The sequence below is a fragment of the Scleropages formosus genome, chromosome 15 (genome assembly GCF_900964775.1).
Source record: "Scleropages formosus chromosome 15, fSclFor1.1, whole genome shotgun sequence".
In the NCBI taxonomy this organism is placed as follows: Eukaryota; Metazoa; Chordata; class Actinopteri; order Osteoglossiformes; family Osteoglossidae; genus Scleropages; species Scleropages formosus.
In genome coordinates, this window is record NC_041820.1 from 1,192,273 (window position 1) to 1,215,699 (window position 23,427).

A 23,427-nucleotide genomic window follows, 5' to 3' on the forward strand; every position below is an offset into this window, starting at 1 on the left:
GAACACAGGGGACCACTTCTACTTCACTCCCCTCTATGTACCCAAGTGGCGCTTTCTAACAAAGTGTGTATAGCAGCATGAGTTCCAAAATGTACGATATAGTTAATGTGCGTGCGTGAGCGCAGAGAATTGGACACCTTCTGCATACCGAGAGCGGAATGTGTGTTATTTACCCCAGACAGCGGCCTGTCTTTAATTAGACCTGATCCCCAGTTCATCGCTCATCCTGCCACCTTTACACTGAATCATAATCATCATCATAATAATCATAAAAAGACGAGACAGACAAGACACATTAGTTGCATTTCAACAGAGGTGAAGTGTGACAAGATTCTTTTCTTCATTTTAACTCATGCATGTGGTCCAGTTTTGCGTGTGTGTGTGCGCGCTCGCTGATAGCCAGACACCAGTTTTAATTATGTTAGTCCGTGAACCAGACCAGGTAATACATTCATTAAACAGGTTAAAAAACAAGACAAAAAATAATATCAGCAAAGTTAGTAAAATTCATACTAAGAATGTTTTATTAAAATAAATGCCAAGGAGGGTTAATAAGAAAAACAACAGCATACACCATGAAAACTAAATGCAAGCATGTAAAAATACTTAATAACAAGAAACTAATAGCCTCTAATGAGTTAAACAAGCTAGAAATAGGCAGGAAAATAAAAACTCGAGGAAAGGCAACACTCCCAATGAGACAGAAGATGTGAAGGGTGTTGGGGTGGGGTAGGGTGGGGTGGGGACAGTTTAAACCTTAAAAAACTTGCAGTGGGCTTATCAGAAAAAAAGAGGATTCAGAAAATGATTTATAATATACATATAAAATGAAGTTATAAAAATACATTATAAACCTGTAACAATGGCTGTTAATTACATTATCATACAGAGTAAGCAGGCCAGTCTCTGCACACCTGAAGAGCTCGCCGACCATCTCTCTCTCTCTCTCACACACACACACACACACACACACACACACACACACAGCGCTTATTTGTCGTTACACTGCAGAGGGACTTTAATACTGTCAAATACTAATTGCTCTCGCTCCTTTTAATTAATATTGCATTTTTTTTTTTTTTTTTTAAAGAGTTCGTAACACTGAGAAAAAGAAACAAATCATTGACCTGTTATGTAACAGCAAGTTAGATTTAAAAAGAAAACGCTTCATAATCAACAGATTATGCCAGGGATCAAAAGAGTTCCTCCACCAACAATGCTACAGATGTGTTCCCTGCGGTTGTGATAAACCTGGGCGTTCCACTCACTGACCGTGCCCTGCACTCGGACCCGCACCGTCACGTGATGCCTGCAGGAAATTTCATCCTTAAGTTAATGACTTCGAGCAGGACTTGGAGCAACGTTCGGGTTTGGATTTGGCACAAACGGCCGTAACAGGTAACCGATGGACGCTCAGAATGGGGCCGTGCTCCGGCTTCGAAGAAGCCTGGGTTTACACTGCACCCACCCCCTCGTTTACCGTCACCGAGCGGCTCAGATGCGGCAAAACGGCCATGCTTCTTCGCAGGGTTACTGCTGGCACGTTGGCGCCTCTGGTCTTTCATCTCGTTCAGCTTGTTTACTTGGCAGACACCTGCATTGCAACTGGCAGTTTGTTCGCCATAAAAAAAAAAAAAAAAAAAAAAATCACACGAAAGGGTCATACACACTCACAATGTGGGGTAATCGCCCAAGCTTCTTTAAAAAAAAAAAAAAAAAAAAAAAACACATTAAATCAAGATCAAATAATTTGTTCAAATGGCATTGTTGGCCCTGGTAGAGAAGGTGGGGAATAAAGGAAAAATCTCAACTGAAGCGAGGAAGACGAACCATGGCACGTAGCTAGCTGGTCGAACGACTGCTATTCGTTTGCATAGAAGAGTGTGTTGTGTGTACGGCTGAGCCGGGCGAGAGCGACCGAGGGCCCAGCGGAGGGCGCTCCGTAAACGGTCACCGTGCGCCTTCCTCCTGGCTGCTGGACGCCGAGCCGAGCCACCCCACCCCACCCCCATCACTAAGGCACTTTTTACAGTTCTTTTCCCACGTTGAACCCTCCTCGCTGAGCTGTGTCAATTCAACATTCCTACGCAGCTCTTTTGGTCTTCATTTTCCTAGCCAATATTACCCAACTCTGTTGTACTCATTTTTCCCCAAACTTTTTTTTTTCCCCCACTTTTTATTTTTTCTATTTTATTACTGGAAGTATAAAAAAGCTAAAATTGCCAAAAATATAATTTTCTTCACCAGAGCACCCTGTAAAAGTATCTAATTTTGTTCGCTTCAGTATTGTTATGCAGTAACAGGTTATCTACATTTATATTTATAGATAGAACAGGTATGTATAAAGCAATTAGAACAGGCAGGCATGGCTTTCAAATCCTAGTTTTTCTTGAGAAAGAAACATCTGGAGGTGTACAGAACCCCGGCTATGTCATGAGACGCGTACGACACATTGTGGATGCGCTAAGTCACGTGACTCTGGGTTTTCTGCATCAGAAATCCAGTTTTTTAAAAAAAAAAAAAAACTAACAGCAAACACTGTAACAAAGTGTTACAACAATCTGAGTAAATTCAAGAGAAGAAGTTTTCTAAATACGAGATCAAACCAAAAACGTTGCGATTAGTGATGAGATTTGAGAATCACAAAATTATAGGGACTATAATGTGACAGAAGAGAGCAGTTGAGAAGTGCGTGTAGAAGTCTCAGCCCAACAGCCCTCTGTAGTGTTCACGGTGCGTCTTCGTCGGGACCGAGAGCCTCCTCGGTCACCCGAGGACGTCTTCACACCGACGGCACATCATCACATGCGTTCAATAACTACACTAAAGCCTCCGCTTCCTTGATATATAAAGGTACACTGTTTGCTGGCAACCCTTTGGCTAAATATGCACACAACTCTGATCACAGCTCGCGTTTCGAAGAAATACAAATGTGTACTTGAGGCACTGTATAGAGACAGGATGTGGAAGGGCTCGAAAACACACGTTGATGCTCGGCCCTCAACACACACACACACAGACACACACACACAGACACGCACGGTTCATGTGGAAACCTCGGCGCAACTCTCCCCCAGCACCCGTTAGCCCCGCCGGACCAACCGGCCAACTGACCGAGATGAGGGTGCTGCTGTTGCCGCCGTCGCCTCACACAGGTTAACGGCTGGAGAACACATGACCAAACCCTTCACCAGCATTCCCAACAACTTAAGAAGGGGGGAGGAGGGGGGGGGGGGGGAGAAAATAAAAAAAAAAAAAAAAAAAAAAAAAGAAAAAAGAAAGTATGAAGAACACAATAAGGACATATGCGCTTGACTGAGCCATGCGTTGAGAGACAGCCAATCCAGGCACACCCAGAATGTGTCAGCACATCAAAACATGTCTCTGAGCTCAAAAGAAACACAACTACTTGTATAGAGGACACAACTTAACATCTTTGCATGAACGTTAATGTCTTTTTTTCTTTCTCTTTTGGGTGTCCCTCCTCAGGATGGGGGAGGGGCTAAGCCACCAGGAGCAGGGTCAACACAGTTTGTAGGGAGGAGTCTGGGCTGGGGTGGAGCTAAGCTGCCAGGGACAGGGATGGTACGTTTTGTTGGGTGGAGAATGGAACAGCTCTGTCTCAGGTTCAGCTTCCGGTTAGCGTTATTCGATTAGTAAGTGAGGTCACTGAACACTGAGGGCGGGGCCTCGGGCAGGGAGAGGTGGGGTGGGGTGGGGTGGGGTGGGCAGGGCGGGGTGGGGCAGGGGATTTATTGCTCTTTTCACTCAGTGCAGATTCCTGGGTAGTGACACAAACACACACCCAATCCGTGTTGGCTACTGGGAGATACTCAAAGAAAAAGAAAGAACAAAATAAAATAACTGAGAGAGAAACAAAAGTCATAGTAACAGTTTTTCTGTCGGTATGATGTGTTTCTGTTGAGTTTCTGCAGTTGCGCGGCGGTGGTGGCGGTCGTTTCGATTCAATGGACATACGGTTAGGGCAACTGGGCGGGTGGCGTTCGCTCGCTTGCTCGCTCGCTGCGTCCGAGAGGCTAGCAAAGGCAATTACCAGTTAACTGATCAGCAGGCAGGCTGGGGGCAGCTCGTCATTGGGTGAAGAGTTCAGAGGTCAGAAGGTCATGTGTTAGTTGCCGGTGGCGGCTAGGTGGTTAGGAACAAAAAACAAACAAAAAAGAAAAAAGATAGAAAGGATATTAGTGTCAGCAAGAAGAGACTGGAATGACATTTTTACAGTCAAATGAATGAAATCTCTCATCCCGCTAATCCCGTTCGCTGCCATCATGACGTACGTTAAGTCATGATTGGAACTTGCAAGCCCCGACCCCAGTCAACAGAGTGCCGCAGTGAGAGCGCTACGGTGCCCCACTTCCCACTGACAGAAGCAGAGAAAGGCCACGTGACGTGGTACGAAAACACCAGTTATGCTCCGTGTCCTTAGTGGTGAGGAGACTCGGACTCTTCACACAGGCAACGAGAAGCTCCATCCATTGCTTGTTTGGTCTCTTTATTTATCAGTATGTATGTATGTATATATATATGTATGTGTGTGTGTGTGTGTGTGTATATATATTTATATACACGCTTTATAAATACAGTCGATATAAAATGCTCATGTATAAAATAGCAGTACCTCTGGTAGCGGTACCCCTTACACAACTGGAATATGGTACAAAACAGTTCAATACTTGTCTTTGCCCCACACCTATCAAGTGACAAACGACAAAGTGAATGAGATGGTGTGTTGCTCCCCTGCTGTGTGCACAAGACACGGTGCCAATTTTCGGCCCAACGTGTCTGCTTCACAACGTGGCGTGGCACCACGGCTCGATCCCGGGGAGGGATAAAGCACCATTGGGACACGACTCGTGCACTTAAGGAGGAATTAAACTAAATCATAGCAAAATACTTGTTTTCCTAGTAGCATACATGTAAACAGAAGTAAATTCCTGCTTTTACATGACACACCTGAGCATTCTTAACATTTCCATGTCATACTTTTGCAAATAAATACATATTGAGTGTAAACAAAATCTCTATATCACAGGTCTTAATAGGATGGGGTAAAAGTTTGCTCGAAAAATGGCAAAAAAAAAAAAAAAAGAGGCAGTCTAGACAAATGAGGAAAGTGTGAAGGTTTCGTTGTGACTAAACTAACCTCTGTCTGCGGTCACAATCCTTTGGTAAGGATGGACACGAGTGTCATGCCGTCTCACTTTAGTTGCCATTGCACCTAGATGGCAACAGGTCCACAGGGTTAGAACAACAGCACAGTATTCATACACATTCACTGACACGTTGCAAACACAGTTTAATATACACATATGCATCAACATATAGAACAGGTATCTTTAGGAACATGTACACCTTCTCCCCCAAATAAAAATGCATAATTTAAGCTGTTCGTGTTCCAGTGTCCATTTGCGAAGTTTCGCAGAAGGGCTGGTTTTCAGTAGCTGCAGTGTAACACACATGCGACACAGCCAGGAAACTGCCATAATTTATCATTTTTATTGTGATGTTTAATAAAAAATAAACTAAAAAACACATGGACAAAAAGGGAGAGGTAGCAGCCATTGTGTAGAAATACAGAAGTCTATCAGATCACTTATGATCACTTCAGCTGTCAGTAGCATATGGAACCTGCAGGTTACGTTTTTGCAACAGCAGTGGGTTTATATTAATTAAAAATCGTAAACTGAGGGCAAGTGGGTTAGATAGTGACCTATGTTTTTTTTTTTTTTTTTTTTTTTTTTAAATCCCCAACTGTCTGATATGCTACGGGGGTCAGACACTTATTTTGGTGTTAAATGAGTTTAGCGAATCAGATTTGTCCTTCCAGCCTTTGCCAGATACATCAACTGGCAGCGATTCAGGGTGAAAGATGCACCACCAGTCGGGGACATAAATTTCCACAGCTTTTGTGTGATGCTGTCGATATTTTAGATTTACTTTTCCAGTTAGGCAGAACGAATCTGAAGGTAGAAGGATAAAGAGATGGTTGTGTGACACATGGGCCTCGTATTTTCCTCCGGTCCACGGCGGGGAGGGAGGGTTGGGTGAACTGACCACCTTCAGTGCGTAAGACGGGCAAAAACTGCAGGAGTAATAACTGAGTCGATATGGTCAGCTCTCTGCCACCGTGTTTTCTCTTAGCTCCACTCGCTCCCTCCAACAGAAAGCTCAGAGAGCTGCTTATTTTTTATGACATTAACATAAGAAGTGAATGTCACAAATATCTGGCGGTGCTGCAAAAATCAGTGTATTACACTGAGACTCAGAGCGAGCTCCAGTTGGAAAGAGTACGAAAGACTATGGATTCAACGTGTCGATGCTTTAATGAAGAGCCCCACGGAGATGGAGGGAGCACCCTGCTGGCACGGAGGAACAGAGCTGAGCGTAACCCGCAGAGATGCGCCCAAGGACTAGACGTGCCTCCAGCGACTCCGCAAAGGACGAGCGTCCGTGTGTGTGTGTGTGTGTGTGTGTGTGTGTGTGTGTGTGTGTGTGTGTGTGCACGCGCGCTGCATGTGCAAAAAAAAAGCCCAAACTCGTCTTTGGAATGCCTTTTGGGGACAGCAAGATGCACTGACACATCCAGGCTGTGACGCTGTGTGGAAAGAGCAGCTCCCTCCCCCACCCAGAGCGCCCTCAGCTGGACACAATGTATTTACCTTTCAACAAGTCCTGACTGAGGCTCCCGGCTGCGGCGTCCACAACGCCCGTGTAAAACAAGGTACCCTCGTGGCCAGGGCTAAATGGCACTCCCAAGGCCCAGGGACGCTTACCTAGGACCCCGCTGTGCTCGATGGGGTACTCCAGCAGAGATGTGGGGGCCAGGGCGTAAGGGTAATCGTAGGGCGTGGTGTAGATGATGCCTGCGTCGGGCGTGGGGGGCACAAGGGTTGGGGTCCCGTTGGGCAACATTGCAGCCATTTGGGTCGGCCGGATGATGTTCATGATTGGAGTTCCTGCTGGCGTGGGGGGCCTCAGGGCCGTGGGGGGCAGAACTTGACCTGCAGGGGCAGCTATGAGCCTAGGGCCCTGTGCTGCCGCTGCAGCTGCTGCAAGAGAGAAGGCAAGGGTGGCTGCCATAAGCAAAGAACAAGGAGGCAGCAGGAAGAGGAAAAGCGACATGGGGGAGAGACAGGGTCCAAGGGGGGTGGGGTATGGGTTGGCGGTGTTTTGCAGGTGAAACCAGTCACAGGCAGAAAAAAGCAAGAGTGGAGAAAAAAGGAGACAAGGGGAGGGGCAAAAACAGGAACGTTAGTTCATGCAATGATCACGGTGAACCACACAAGTCACAATCTGTAAACAAAACAAAAGCAAAACAAAAAACCAAAACAAAAGGGGGAGGCTTGCAAGTCACCAAATGTGCATCCAAATAAACCAACAAACCCAGTCTCTCAATGAGTTTACTGCCACAAGCAAGAGAAGAGGCAAAAATTCAAACAACAATGCACTGAAGCGTTGAAAATGCCATGCCGAGGGCGACAACAGGGCACGCTGCGAGAAGTCCACTACACACCCGGGCAGGGCTGTGGTCTCCAGGACCCACAACGCCATCTCCTTCACAAAAAGGCCATAGCGGCGTGCTGTAAGCCTCCGTGGAGCCTTATGGGAAATGTGGGAGCGAAGACAAAAACCAGAAGACAAACGAAGACCGCAAGGCCATGCGTGCGACTGCGACCCTTTGGCAGTAACGCTCAGAAGGCCCACAAACAGGTTGCGGCCGCCGTCACGACACGATTCACCTGAAGACGGAGCTCGTATGTCAACATTATAAAAATAGCTCACGTACCACAACTTGGCATGCCAAGCCATTAATTCATACTAAAGACAGTCATCGCAAACACGGCCTTGTCGACGGTGCCGATAGCACGACTGGTGGTTCCAATTCTGTTTAACCTCTGGCCAAGGGCACGAAGTCGCGTCATACAGCACCTCAGAGACTGAGAAGACACTGGCGCTGAGAAACGGGGCTGTTGCCCCGTTTATTGTCTTAAAATCCCAACGTTTTGTGGTAAATTGCCGAGCAAAGAACTACAACCGGAGCCCGACTGTTTGACGCTAACAGCAGGTAACGCCCCCCCACCACAACAGATGCAAAAACACAGAATGCAGCGGTTAATGTTCGCAAGAACAACTGAGGACAGAATTCTGTTCGCGGCTCCTTTTGTTTGTAATATTTTGCTTCACATTATCTGTCACAATCACCTCTGTATTTCCTATCAATTCTATACACAGCTCGGGCGTCATGTGTCCCAGCAGAGACGTTCCACACACTGACTGCTCCGATGATCATGTGCCTGTGAATAAAGCTCTGCGTGGCGCACTTTTTTCTACTTGGAGCCCTACATCTCTATATGAAAAGCATTTACTAAATGAATAAATGTAAAAACAACAAGTCACAGCACAAAATCACAATTAGTAAAACCAACACAGACATCCCTTGATTTATTTGCCGTTAGGTTCTGTAAAAGTCTTAGATATAGTAATAATAAATATTCCGTAAGTCTTTTCCTTTTTTATTACCTCTACGTTACTTCAAAACAAATATGAACCAACTGAAAACAAAAGCGGTGCCTCTACAAACTCCTGTTCACTGCTGACCGCAGACAGATTTAACCCTTAATCATAAGCAATGCTCCTCATTATTACTAATCACTCAGGAGCGCTAGACATAAGCTGCTAACACTGTGGAAATCAGTTCAGTGCTCTTTACTGCCTCCTATTGGCTCGGACTGTAAGCACAAGTCACATGAGCTTTGCAACAAATTTTACAATAAAGTGAAGAAACTGCAGCTGAAATACAGTGGAGGAAAATATGTAACTGGATCCTCCTTAATACAAAGCACCAGCATACATGAACATGTGTGCTGTGACCACATGAGACCGCAGCAAACACAAAAGCCCAGAGGCTGGATAAGGTGCAGTCAGCGGAGTGGTTGCGGAAAGCAGGGGGATGGGGTGCGGACTGGTGTGCGGGAGCTGGCGGGACAGAGAGAAAATGTGTGTGAAACAGATGGGGAACGCTATCGGCATGGCCCGATGACGACTGCTGAGTGCAGCGCTATGCTGCGCTACTACAGACAGACTGCTGCAGGAGCGGCTCTTTCATTCGCTTTCATCAGAGGTGTCAAACCCAGGTCCTTGGGGTGCGCGACTGCTGCTTTTTGTTCCTCTTAATTTCACCCATCTTCTTTGAACTGATTAATTGCAAAACTTAAAAATCACGCAAAAGTGAGAAATCTGTAACTGTTAATCTTGTTAAACCAACTTTATGCAAAGGCAATCTGTGTTTGAATCATTTCTGCCATCACAAAGCGTTCATTATTTAGACAAATCAGTTCTTACTCAGCCACTTCTAGCCCTTCAGCTGTTAAGAAGGGAATAGGTGAAATAAGTGATTAATCTTCGAAAATCAATTCTGGTTCTTGTCAAGGTTTACAAAGACCCAGCTGGAAGTGGTGTTACTTGGGCGGACTGCAGCGCCTGGAACACCCGTAGCACCTGAAACGCACGCCTACAGTTAACAGACCCTCGGTAACAATGGGGAAAACCAGCAGGTCTCCAGCAGGAGGACTGGGTCCAACATGACCTGCACTGTGCGGTTCGCTCGATGACCTGTTCGACCGAAACGGACGGGCCCATGAAGAGCTCAGCCGTGGACCCCCAGGAGAGGAGGCCGCGTGGGGCTGTGGGGACTGGAGGCTCTGTTTCGGAGACACTCACGCGTTTTGACATTCGTGTCTCTGTACGTCCCATTGAGGATGGCCAGTTCCATGAGCTGCATCTTCTTCAAGTTGTCTTCTCCTTCAGCCTGGAGAAATGACGACAGTTAATTAAGACACAATAAACACAACCTTTACACAACATCCACGTAGCACCTGAACATGAATTTAAATAATGAAACCTGAACAAAAACTCCCAAATGAAAAGGTACACAGAGGAAATGTATGAGCAGAAACATCTATGCAGAGTGCTCCTTAGCCATCTGATGCAATTTGTTTTGAAAAAAATATATTTAGAACCTCTTTGCCCCTTAAATGCTTTGGGAGGAGGGAGTGGGGAGGGGGAGAGGAGAGGAGAGAGAAGGGGGGGGGGGGGGGGGGGGGGAATCAATAATATTCAGTGATCATGCTGACAAAGACGAGACGAGCGCCGACATCGGCTACAAATACATCAAATCCTCGTTTTTTTTTTCGGTGCTCCCTCGTGTGCAATCAAACGCACAAGAAAAAAGCATTGCGAGTCGTTCCTATCAATTAGCGCTTCTGCTAAACACACACACACACACACACACACACACACACCAACTATTGTCAAATTAAAAAACAGAAATTATTCAGAGAAAAAAAATTACGATGCACAGCAGTGAACATGGGATGTCCATGACAACAAAAAGGTCTCCTTTCACACACAGGTGTGTGTCCAGTAAAAATGTGGCACTTGGTCCTAGCCCCTCTCTGTACCGGGGTGTCAGCAGCCTGAACAGACAACCCATCCAACGCTTGCACTTTAACATTACTTCCTTGTTTTTCAGCTTCAGAAATGTGTGTGTGTGTCTGTTCAAGAGAGACTCTAGATGACATCACAGCTGAACTGGGCGACAAGTAGTATCTAGTGCGTTTGCCCCTCACACTCCTGTCTTCCTGACCCTGTGTTCTGGTCAGGCTCTGGGGATCTGCTGCAGGGAGGGGGGGGGGGAGACAGTGCAGCACCACCCATGTTCAAATCACACCTTGTTCACTTTTTCTTCAAAAAAAATAGGTAGAAAGCTCAGATGAGAGCAATACAAAAAAAAAGCTTCAAGTTCAAGAAATTAAAAGAAAAAAGACAGGAGAACATCAATTTAAGTCGATTTACAGATCAAAGAAAGGTGTTGCGTGCAGTAAGCAGTGTGTGTGTATGGCCCATGTCCCACAGCAGCGACATCCCGTGGCTTTGGGGACTTGAACCGGTTGTGTGTGAAGGACTAGCGCAGCAGTGCATGCTGGGATGTCAGAGCACTGGCTGGGCTTGATAAATTTGTGGGTCAGGGAGCTAAAGAGGCTCCAGGGACAGAGGCGCCACCGTTATTTATTTATTACTCTGTACATAGAAATGGCGTCCAGCAGGTGGGTGGGCGGGCGGTTAAGGAGCCGCAGCCATGGCGGCACATTCAATGCACAAGACAGGTACCAGTGTGGAACTGGCAGGAAAAGCACACACAGCTGTGTGGAAAAACACGCAGGGACACACACTCACAGCACCCTCGGTGCACGGTGGCCTGTCTGACCCCCGCCCCCGATAATGTGTGTAATGGAGAGCACAAACTGCCCCTCCCCCAAGGACCCTGTGGGCACCATCATCATCCGACCATCACTACTGTACTGATGAGCAGAAAGTACCCCGGTGATGGATCTGAAACAGTAACTGCTCTAGTTGTGAACCCCCCCCAAGTGTCAAAGGGTCAGAACACATGTCAATGACTCAGAGGCTTCTGGCCGGTCTGTTACAGTCCCAGCTGCACAAAGATCACGATCCTGTGGCTAACGAACTATACTGAGCAGAACTAGCTTTACAGTGCAGAGCTTGCTCTCTGCTGCGTGTGTGCGTGCGTGGTCAGAGGGGAAATGGCTGCGTGGACTCAGGATGCCGAGAGCTGCTAGTGAGCCGTGGACGAGTGTGAGCGGCGCGCAGCAGACGATGTAGAGCATCCACAGGAATCACACCCAATCAATGAGGCCCATTTGTTAGAGCAGCAGAGCGGCACACGGCATCGGGGACAAAAGAGATGGACGAGTGTCCTCGCCTGGCAGCCTGCCCCCCCCCCCCCCACACACACACACACACACACACACACACACACACACACACACACACACACACAATGCGCTCTACAGGCAGCAGCTTTGAATAACTGTCTGAACATTGATTTCTCTAAGTGTATGTCTTTATGTTCAAGTACTGCATGCTTCAGACAGGAGGCAGTCAGTTCTGTCCACATTTACAGATAATATCTCATAAAAAGGGACTGGGACAAACAGGCAATGGAGTCAGACACAGAAAACCCTTCACAGACCAACAGGGCACACAAGAGAGACACTTGCTACCACACACACACCACGATACTTTGACGCGTGTGCATGCATGACGGGGATGTGCTCGTCCCCGGCCCAGCACCAACACGCTCGCATCCTAGACAGGTCGTCTCATCAGTGGACAAGCGCAAGACAGGAGCAGCGCTGTCAGAGATCTTTGTGAACTTCCTCATCTCAGATGAGCTCAGATCTGCTGCGGATCAGGACGGAGCAGACAACGCACGCACACGCACGTGCTCACATACAGCCGTTTCCCTTTATCCACCACTGAAACACAGACATCTGAAGAAAAGCTATTGTTCTGAAGACACTGCCACCAGCTCCACTGTGGGTCTTATCCAGGATTTGGAAGTCTCCATGGGTTCAAGAGAGCAAGACTGAGTGGTGGAGTGAGGCTCGTAGGAATCACTGGAACAGGGACCAGACGTGGGGAAGAAAAGCAGCTGCCCATGATGGTGGAGGATGGTGGGGGGAGCTGGAGGGAGCCGATTGAGCATAAACACCTGGAGCAAAACCCAAAGAGTGGCGCCTCAGCCTTCCGTCACCATCAAAAATGCCACAAAAGAGGGAAGAAGGGGCAGCAGAGCACAGAGCGTGACCCCAATAGTGAACACGTGGTCCAGACCAGCCTTCAGCATAAGGTCCCGTTTCAACTGTTCATAAGTGAAGTGACCTCAAACATGCAGGACTTTAAAACACGGGCTCCTGACGGTAAAACACAGTGTAAAGCTGCCAACAGACAGCTGTCTTGGAGAGATGGTCCTGTAACACTGTAACAAGAAGCACTTGCACTGCACAACCCCCACTCCCACCCCACCCCCCGCAGACAGCGAGCGGTTCGTGCCATGTGATCCCTTAATGCCGAGCAATCGAGCTGGGACTATCTTGAAGGGATTTGCAAAGGCTGATTTGGGTTGGTTTAAATACTGCAGGATTTCAATCCGATTCCGAGATTCTGTGTCAAGCCGATCGGGGGACCCCCCCCCCTTAAAGGCTCTGGGTGAGGAAACGGGTCTGGAAAGTAACTGTCCTGCCTGAAACGCGATTACAGAGCAAACAAAATCAAGCAACACGAAACATGAAGTTCAAAGTGTGGAGCTGGACCAGGGTGCGAGATGGGGGTTGATGACTACAGAGCTGAGACTTCCAGGCACAACCCCCAAATCAAGGGGTGACCCCAACCTCTACTGTTAGGCCCCGCGACACAGCCTGAGAGTGACGCACAAGTGCTCAGAATGAGTCGCCGGGGAAGACACACACACACAGAGCTCACACTCATGTGAGTGGACGGAGCCTGAGACCCACATCAGGTCAGTACGGATGGAAGGACCACAAACAAAGCTGGGGACGTGGAGCATGGTGTACGGAGGGCTTGAGTGGCGGCGGATCCACACAATCCCATTTCCCGCTTAAACGCCATCAGAGAGGTGGAAGCACACATGAAAGGCTTCCTCCCTGCTCTGGTGAGAAGGGTTCGAGGGCATTCCTCAGCCAGCCCAAGCCAAGCCCAGCACAGCCAGTAGATAATTGCCCCCTGCTCCTGAGAGAGTGAGCATGTATGTGTGTTTGAGAGAGAGAGAGAGAGAGAGAGAGAGAGAGAGAGAGAGAGAGAGAGAGAGAGAGAGAGAGAGAGAGAGAGAGAGAGAGCTATAGCAGCACAAACACCAAATACAGACTTTATTTTCTTCCAAATAAAAGGATCAGGCGGAGCTTCAAAGTGTCCGATTCCTTAGCGTCCTCAAGGGCATCGTCCCAAAGCCACACCAGTGTGAAGCCATCTGCTTGTGTGTGTGTGTGTGTGTGTGTGTGTGTGTGTGTGTGCGCATGCTGCAGTGTATTAACTTGGTCATTACCCCTGTTGGAATATCACAGCAGCACTAGCTTAATTTTTTCCTTTATTATACACTTTTCTCTGAAGTGACTTGGACTGATTTACCCATTCACAGAGCAGGGTACTTTTTATCAGCTTAGGGCAAATACCTCACATAAGAGCAATAAAGCAGGAAGTGAGATTGAAACTTGAGACCTCAGAGTGCAGAGACTCTAAGCACTATGCCCCCTGCTGCCCAGTGGTGGCAATACTGACTGTTTCGCTGTATAAGGGTCCCCCCACCGCTTCAATGAGTGCGCCAGGGACACAAGTGTCCGTGCACACGCGCACACACACACGGTACCCGGGACAGCAGACAGCTGAAGGCAGGGGCAGTGAGGCGTGGCCTCAACGTGCACGAGGAACCGAGAGCTTGACATCCTCCTGGATGGTGCGGTGCAGCACAGCACAGCACAGCACAGCACAGCACAGCACGCAAGACACAGACTGCCTGTGGTAATAAATCAGTGTTGCAGAACCCCACAGTGAACATGGTGAAGTGGTGCGAACGCCCTGCGATGTGCGCTTAGAGGAATGGGCACTAACGCAGCTAATGAACACACCGACAAGATGAGCAGCGGAGGAAAGTACCACCGTGAGCCCGTTTACCGTGGTACTTACAGCGGGAGTGTCACAAGTGCGGCAGGAACAGGTTGGGATGGAAAGAGCGACCAGCTGCGAGCCTGTTCACAGGAACGGCAGTGCGGGTGGCGGAGCCAAGGTCAAAGCCAAGCGCATCGGCAGCCGAAATTCGGCAAAGCGCTGGCAGTGCGCTCTTTCAGGGTTCGAGCAACGTGCTGCGTTTGAAGCCCAGGCCAGTGAGGCTAGATTAGCCTTTGGCCGAAATGGGCCGCACCTCCTTTGCTGTGCATGGAAACCCGGGCTCATCTGCATGGTTTGGAGCAACGGCTACAGTGCCAGAGGGTGTTGCACGGCACTGTCAGCACGATGGTAAAACCGCGGTTCGTTTCACTGGGTGGTACCACCAGGAATGGACTTTCACTGCAACAGGGGGACCAAGAGGCCTCAGGTTGCAGAGCTCCAGTCCACCTCCGGTCCCACAAGGTTCACCGCCATTGCCTCTGTAACTGGCGTTATTCCCCTCATTGTGGTGTGTCTGTCTCTCTCTCACACACGACAAATTCGAATCTAACCAGTGGGAGCATCAGGGCAGCAGCCAGACAGCACAGGCAGGTCCATGTATGTGAAAAGAAGACTGTGGCGCTCCTGTCACAGAAAGCGTGAGCATGCAGCATTGGAGAGAACGAGAGAAAGAAAGAGAAAGGAAAAAAGAGAGAAAGAGAAAGAGCGAGAGAGAGAGGTGCAACTGGAAACGGCCAGATGGCGTCTTGTACTCATTTGTCACACCAGGCTGCTGGGAGGTAGGAGTGATTAGGACACGTGTGGAAAAGGTGTAGTGATCTGTTATTGATCCGAGGGTCGGCGTCACCCCCAGCAACCTTAACTACTTAGACTCGCGCCTGTCTGCGCGGACCCTGCCAGGCCCACTGGCTCAAACCCGGGGCCACCAGTCTGCCGGAGCTCCCTGGGTGAAGCAGTGAGAGAGAAGGAGAGAGAGGAGCAGGACAAGTGAGAACCCAAACAGCATGTGGTAAATGAGGGGGGGACCTGCAAGGCCACTAGGACTTCAACTCAAAGAGATGCACACACACACACACGCGCACACACCAGGGAGCAGCGGGAGTGTGCGTAGCGTACGCAGCCACCGTCTTTAACAGTATGCAAATGAGGACTGCGGAGGCCTGAGCAGCCCACACGATGCAGTGTGTGTACACTGGCCACCAGCAGCGTTGGGGGTGGGACCAACAGCCCCCATGGGAATAAAATGGAAAAGGAGGCTGGGACCCTGCTGCTGGCGTTACTTTGTTCCCGGCAAGGACACTAAGGCTGGGGCTCCAGCGGGGCCTCACTGGATGGAAACACACTCTGAATATCTGCCTCTGGGCGACACCTGATTTCTCTCTCTCTCTCTCTCACCTACCTCATTTCTGATACCCATGTTACTATCTCTGCCTAATGGGCATCTTCATCAGCACTCGGGACAAGACAGTACAATGGGGGGGTTTCCCACCACATGAAGGATCACACACTGGACTGTGTGTGCGAGAGCTTCACTCCACCTCCCACTCCCGTCTCCACTCCCCCAGAGGGCTGTGCAAAGTGCCGCTGCATTTCTAACACCCGGGAGGGATTGAATATCGCAAAACTTTCACACAGACCAAGAAAGCTGAGTCACCTGGCGCCGTCTGTCAACCCCCCCAAGGGAAAGGAACGAGCTAGTGGTCCCATTGCACAGCACCTGGGACTTGCACAAACAGGGGCTCAAACAAGGGGAAAGGCTCTCCTCCACCTACTCTCCTCTAACAATGGAGACAATGTTTTTTTTTTTTTCCTCATGATCTTCATCAGCTCATCTGCACACAGTAAGAAATATGGTAAGAAATAATGTGGTCAGAAATAAGGTGTTGATTTCTCCAGTCTCCTCAAACCTTCAGGTTACCGACAGCACCTCCTTTGGCCGAGTGTCGACCGAGAGCACATCAGAGAACGAGCGAACGCCACCGGTCACAGAGCCAATGCAGCAGGGTGCAGCCCGGTGACTTCCTGCCTGGAAGATTTACACATATTCAAAGACAAGTCTCCCCAGCCCCGTGTTCACTATCAATCCCATCCTTCGGCACCCAACAATTATTCAAAGCTCCTCCACGATGAAATGCCACCAGAAACATGGGGGGGAAACGTGAGAGGAAACAAGGGTTTGACTTAGAGCCCACCCGGCCTCCCAACAGCAGCAGTAGCGCCCCGGAGACGTGGGGCTGAGAGAGGCTGTGTGATGATGTGCCGGAGAGAGCACTTCTCTTGTACCCCTAATTGAAGCCCTTGTCACACTATTGTACTCCAAATCCAACTCATCTTCTTGCCACATTGACATTCAAATGACTGTGGTCCCCAGAGCCCCCCCACTGACGCAGATGAGCACCAGGAGTCCAAAGGGCTTTCAGGGGGTCGCTGAACACCAGCAACCCCTCCCCCACCTCACCCATGTCCAAGATTAGAAGGAAGTTACTCCGACCCTACGAGGGAGGACTGTTCACTTCTGGACTGCTGCTGAACCAGCTTTGTGCCCATAGGTGTTGACTTGTAACCTGTAGGTCACCAGCTCATGCCCACAGCCCTGTACTGCTACAGTGCCCTTGACTAAGACCTCATACCCTGAATTACCCCAGTAAAAACATCCCATTATATGAGTGGGTTGGAATAAAACAGATGAGCTACAACACACACTGACAACCATGAGCTCTACGTTCACAGTTCTTTCAAACTCCTCTCATCCCACAACATCAAGTGGCCCTTGAACACCCCCCCCCCCATGCCCACACCATAGCTGCAGAGCAACGACCTGATGAGTAGGTTTCTGTGACACTGTGTCTAAGATCAAACAAACTTAGCAAAGTGGTCAGGTTTCCGCACAGGTATCCACAGGCTGTAGGAGGCTCCAGCACCAGGTAGCTGAGCCTCATGCCACCGCCCGTTCACAGGACACGTTCACACACATCAAGCAGGACTCGTAACCAGCGGTAATTGTACTCTGATGTCCCAAAGCACTACGGCAAGGAGCAGATCAAAGAGGCAGCGCGGTAAACAGAGTGCTGATCCCAGAGCTGTTTCGTCAGCGGCGGCTCCCGGCGACACTCGCAGACACACGATACACAGCAAAGCTGAACGATCTGCACTTTGCCCGTTTTTTAAACATATATAAAGACATATATTGAATTACATATCTAGCGCAGTGAAAGTGAAAATTACACGGTCTGTTGAATTAATGTGCAACATTATTAAACAGTAATTAAAAAACAAACACCAAACTGGCTTTGTTGGCCGCTTTAACAGGCACGTCTCGGCTGTGAATTTTCACGCGCCGCTTTCTTAGCGCCTCTGAGTGGGTGACAGATGGCGGAGGTGGCAGGCCGCCGCGAGATTAATTGATCGTCAAGGTCCGCCGGTCGAACCAATGACTTTGGGAGAGCGATGCTCCAGTTCTGGGGGGAAAGGCGGTGACAATGACACCATCTCAGGCATCTCCATCACCATCATTGCCATCGGAAGGTCTGTGCATCTGCGGACTGCCGGCTCTGATGAGGCTGTTCTCGGGGGGGGGGGGACACTTCACTGGACGGCTTTGTGTTCAACGAGAGGTGTCCCCTTTCTGGTCGGCACATATGCTTTTTTCTGTCTACTTGGCCACTCGGCAGGCCAGTTATACACACGTTTGGAGAGAAACACAAAGACAGACTTGGGCAGCTCTTCAGATAAGGGCTCCACTTTACAGGGACACACCTGAAAAAGTTGGGGTCCCATCCTGCTACACAGCCACCAGTCACTGATCGGCTTTGCTCTCCCAGTCTAATTGAGCTGTCCCGCATCAGTTCGGATGAAATGATCCCCCAGCGGTGTCCCCCACCGCTCAACACGCTCCATGTTGAGATAGGCATAGTGATGGATAAAGAGGGTGTTTGGCAAAGACGGGCCTGGTGTGTGTGTCCCCCCCGCTCTCCCCACAACGCCTGTGGATGCAGGTGTCGCATGACAAACTGCTTCCTTGGTCACCTGGGCTTTCCCAGCACACATTGCTAGCGCCTGCTGACAGCACTCATTGCCATTCGGAGCAGGAGCCCCTCTTCGCTGATGGACAAATGAGCAGCTTAGCACATGTTTAGCTCACGCTTCACGAAGCCCACATCCCACTCAGCTTAAGGACCGTGATTTGTGACTTTGTTCATTTGAGCAACATTGGTGCCTCTTGTGGGGTCCCGACACCCAGTGCTAACTCCAGTGTTTTCGCCGCTTCCTCTAAGTTTGCTTAGACAAAGAGGAACCTGAGCTCCTGCTCTCTGCTCCATCACCCTTTTTTGCTCATCTCCCCAAGTGGAGCGACAACCCACCATCGGCTGAGCAGAGCAACACCGACGCCAGACCACGACAGCAGCATTTACAGTTGCTCATTTGGCTCCACTTGGGTGCTATGAACAAATACTGAAAAGCACAAATAAAAGCCTTACTCCCGAGACCGGGCACAACACAGGTGGTCTGTTTGTGGGGCTGGTGGGCTGGCAGGCTGGGGGGGGGACTTTCCACAGCCATGGTGGAAGAAACGAGGCAGGATCAGAACTATTCAGCTGAGAGACTGCAAGAGGCACGGGGGCTACAGGGCCCGGTGGTGGGATCGAGGGGTCCAAAGCCAACCAAACAGGAAGGCAGCGTGACCGGAGAGGAGGGCCTTTCCCCTTCGCCAGAGAGGAAGTTAAAAATAAAACGTATAAGGTGACCCCATTTGCCTCCTGGTAGATTTAATAAGAGAATTTCACGCTTCCAAATGGAGAGAAGATGCCCGTCATTAAACTCACGTTGCCAGCGATAGCGCTGCACCACTGCTTAATCCAATTTAGTTTGGTATGACATTAGCACCTCCACCCCACCAACCCCTGCAGCAATGGGCTCTGTGGACCCCTCCGCCACTACAAGGCAGCGCAAACAGCAAGCAAGAGACTGGAGACATGGAGTAACTAAATGTGCCTGGGGGGGTGGGGGATTGGGTTTTGTGCCCCCCACCTCACCCCAACATACAGTGAAATTGGGCCAAGTGTCTTCCTGGGGTCAAAATTAATAGGCAATGTGGGTGGACCAGTCTACAGTACGAGATGAGCCCTGTCGCTGCATGGGGAGCGAGAACACGACATGCAACTGGGTGTGTGAGCCACCGGTATGTGTTGGTGATGCCCCACTGCGACAACAGTGCTCCCAGTCGTGTGCTGGGTGACTAATGGCAAACAAACAACGATTCATCAGGGATGAGCGGGTTAGTTAGGCATCAATCGATGAAGACAACGTTGGGAGGCGAATTGGAGCCACGAGACCTTCAGAACAATCAGCAGTCAGTTGAGGCTTCAAGCCAAACACCAACAGCTCCCACAGTGACTTCCATCAGAGCTCCCTTCACACTGCTCCCCCATCATAGCTCCGAGCACTACGAGACTGACCTTCACCCACAACGGCTCGGCGCTCTGCGTGCATGTGTGTGCACGCACAGGTGTGTTCACCTGCTGGTGACGCACTGCAGATCGCCCAGAGAGAGCAGGGAATGAGTCGGGGGCTCCTTTAAATGTAAACACACCCTGTTGGGAGGGCAAGGTGCAGAGGGCAGCCTGAGCAAGCACCCTAAAGAAACCTGTATCAGCAGACAGTGAGCTGGTTGGGGGGGGCGCTCCTCAAGGTTTACCAGAGTCTCCCGACTGTCCCCCTCCCACTTCTTGCACCCCTACTTCCACATCCAAAATCCCAAACCAAAATGAAGGCCGCAGCATCAGAGGACGAATCCCCGTCTCAATCTGACAGAGCAGCAGCGCTCACACTCACCGCAGGGACCAGCAGCTTCTTCACCTCCTCCACAGCCCTCCTCATCTTGATCTCGGCCCGTGCCTGTGTGTCCTCCACCGTGATGAGCACGTGCAGGTCCTCGTTCAGGTGCTCCCAGTTGGGCTTACCGCGGTTCTGCTCCTCCTGAACAGGACGAGAAATGTGTCAGTGGTCAACACACAGAACCTTCTGGAGAGACTCTTGGGCAGAAACGCAGAGTCCATGAGTTTTTTCAGCTTTCTTAGAACAGAATTATTGATTCAATATCGTTCTTTAACAGGAATTATTTACTCTATTGTACTCTATGAACTCTTCATGCTATTGCATCAATAATTAGGAGCTAAAGCTCAAGAGTCATAATGACATTGAATCCAACGACAATTGAGGAGGCATTGTGGAAGCCCACCTCCACATTGCCCATTAAGCGTTTTACACTTCAACAAGCTGCCACTGTTGCTGCCACACGCAGGGTTGTGTAACCCTGGAAACAGCACAGCATGCTGGGAAACCCAGGCCTGCAACCCGCCTTTCTTCTGCAGACCTGAGCAGCATCGGGGCGACCCGGCGTCTGATAAAGGTCCCGCCGTATCTCATCAGCACAGAAGAGTGTCACATGCACTTCAGGCTTTGTTGCGGCGCCCCCTGCAGTCAGATCGACTCCAAGATGGGGAGCGATAGAGGGCAGACAATGAGCAAGGCAGCGACTGGAAGGCGCAGGTTCTGCAGACCATTCCATGCGGACAGCGGTTAAGGGGCTGCTGTTGCTGCCACGTGCTTCTGCAAGATGCACAAAGACTCGCACGCTGAGCATTGTGGGAACAGCTCTGCGTTTCTCTAACAGCTCCATTTTGTTTGGCGCTGATTAATTCTGTGATGTCGGCTGCCTACCTTCTCCTGTAGCGTTTTGTTTGCTCCCCGCCCCCTGGCCCTCAGATCGCTGCTCATTTGTGAAGCAGGCGCGGTAATTGAGGTGTATAATTGCTCACCAAGCAGCACAGCGCCCAGCAGGAAGCCCACCTGACATGGCTGCTGATGCGCAGAGCGCCGCAAGAGTCCACGTCGAGAGCCTCCCGCTCCTCTAGTGGATGCAGCCGAATATGGTTGCTATGAGACAGCACTCTAAACCAGCGTATGACGTACAAATAAAATAAATACAGTATTGCGTTCCGGCCTCCACCTGCACAGTACGAACAGCGACCTTTCACCACTGGGTCACTTCCTTTTGCCTCGTTCTTCTGACTGCCGATCCCCTCTGAGACGGAGCCAGCGATCAGTGGTGTCCCCTTCTCCATAAGACCTGGGTTGCTCCTAGCAGCCCCTCTAGTACAGTGTGCAACAGCTCTCCTCTGAAGGGTGGGTGATCAAGAAACTCCTGCTGTACTCACACCAAAGCAGGTCCCTTCTCTGTGCTGGGCAAGGTCACAGTGCCCTGCAGGTCAAATACGGTGGGCAAACAGGAGGCGGAGCTGCAGTGTGGCATGCTGGGACAGTCCACTGAAGATCATGGGGTCTAAGGTTTCTGTTTACAGGGAGCAGGGAGCCAAGGACAAATGCCGGCCAATAATTGAGTTTGCCAAATATGAGTCACTGCAACAGCCACAATGAATCAAAAAAACCAACAACTGAGCAGCTTTATGTAGGAATAAAGAGCGAAATGGACCCAAGTGCTGCCTTACATCTTTACTACTCGCGCCATCTTAACACAGAAGGGAAAAACTGCTACCGAAAAAGACCACGTGTTTACAGCATAAATCTCTTTGTTGCTTTTTGAGTAGAAAATACTTTAAAACAGTCAGCTGGTGTGCGGCACAATTAGGGGGATCTAAAAATATACCCACGTCCACATGGAGCGGAAGGAAGCTTTGCCGCGAACCCTAGTGTCCAGCTGTCCCTGTGGCGGCCGAGCTGGAGATGGAGCAGCGAGCACCTGTTCGAATGCATGGTCTCAAAGGTGGAGGACGGACACACGGGGGGGGCTGCTCCCGGTCGCAGGCAGTGAGGAATCGGCCCTTTTCTAACCACAGCTGCACAGCTGCTCTGAGATCAGAGCCTCTCATCGCAGATCCTGTAACCACATGTCCCCTCTAATCCAGGCAGATCATCTGCTGTTGGACACACGTGTTCTTGTGTGTTTGTGCGTATTACAGGGTGTTTAACACGCTGTCTGATGTGACTCCGGCTTCAGCCCACACAGAGATGGACACAGGGTCAACACTGGGAAACCAGCAGAGTCCCTGCAAGGATAAACTGGACCTCCAACCAGGCTTACTGCAGGCGCGAGGACATTACTATATGTGGTAGGACAGTACTGCAGACAGCACCCCCTGTGGGCCCTGAGCCAAACCACAATGGACATCAAGTCGGTGGTGTCCTGTTCCTTTCTGATCTGGTTGTTTGTATGGGCTGTGAACCTGAAAGGAGCCACTGAGGGAGACTGGGAGATAGCGGGGTTTGGATTGCGCCCCGACCTGGGCACTTACCGCAAGGCCACCACCCAGACCAAAAGCATCCATGAGGAGAGAAATAAGCTCAACATACCAAGAAAAGCAGAAAGGGAGGTGAAACCCAGCAGTTGTGAAGCCCCAAGGCCCAATGGGAAGAGGCGCTGAGCTCTTCCTGTGATCACAGTTCATAGGCAGGCTGCCTCCACACAGCACAGCCCACTTTCTCCTTTTATTTAAACATATATTAAAAATGGAAAGGAATATTTCTGTGCCCACAGTTTACACCTGGCTTGATCAGGTGACAAAGTGCTGCTGTGTGACAGGTTACTGTCTGGCATTCGATTCCCTACCCGGTCCCATTACATCTAGTCCCCCCTACCAAGAAGTGAAGGTCAGGTGCAACTTGCGGATACACAAGTTCACGTGTGTGCGTTACGTGTGTGCGCATTTAGACACCCTGCTGTGAACACACCTTGACAGGCCTTCACTGCATTAAAGCAGCCAGAATGTACTCCTTTCCCATTACACCTTCACTACTGCCTCTTAGTCCGCGTGAGGGCAGAGCGCTGCCCTTGACCCTCCGACCCCC

General features: G+C 49.8%; 1 protein-coding gene across 3 annotated transcripts in view; it reads right to left on the reverse strand.

The window, feature by feature from the left end:
* Positions 1 to 605: 605 nt before the first annotated feature.
* qkia (QKI, KH domain containing, RNA binding a) overlaps positions 606 to 23,427 on the reverse strand; it is a 48,149-nt gene continuing 25,327 nt past the window's right edge. The window contains exons 4-8 of one of the 3 annotated variants that reach the window (XM_029258659.1): positions 20,395 to 20,538; positions 9,739 to 9,826; positions 6,792 to 7,067; positions 5,162 to 5,236; positions 606 to 4,146 (exon numbers count right to left, since the gene is read on the reverse strand). In XM_029258659.1, the coding sequence (XP_029114492.1) occupies positions 4,130 to 4,146; positions 5,162 to 5,236; positions 6,792 to 7,067; positions 9,739 to 9,826; positions 20,395 to 20,538 (600 nt within the window). In that variant the 3' untranslated portion in view covers positions 606 to 4,129. Of the gene's footprint in view, positions 4,147 to 5,156; positions 5,237 to 6,791; positions 7,092 to 9,738; positions 9,827 to 20,394; positions 20,539 to 23,427 lie in introns of those variants that run through there. The other 2 variants (XM_029258657.1, XM_029258658.1) reach the window with 2 other exon arrangements.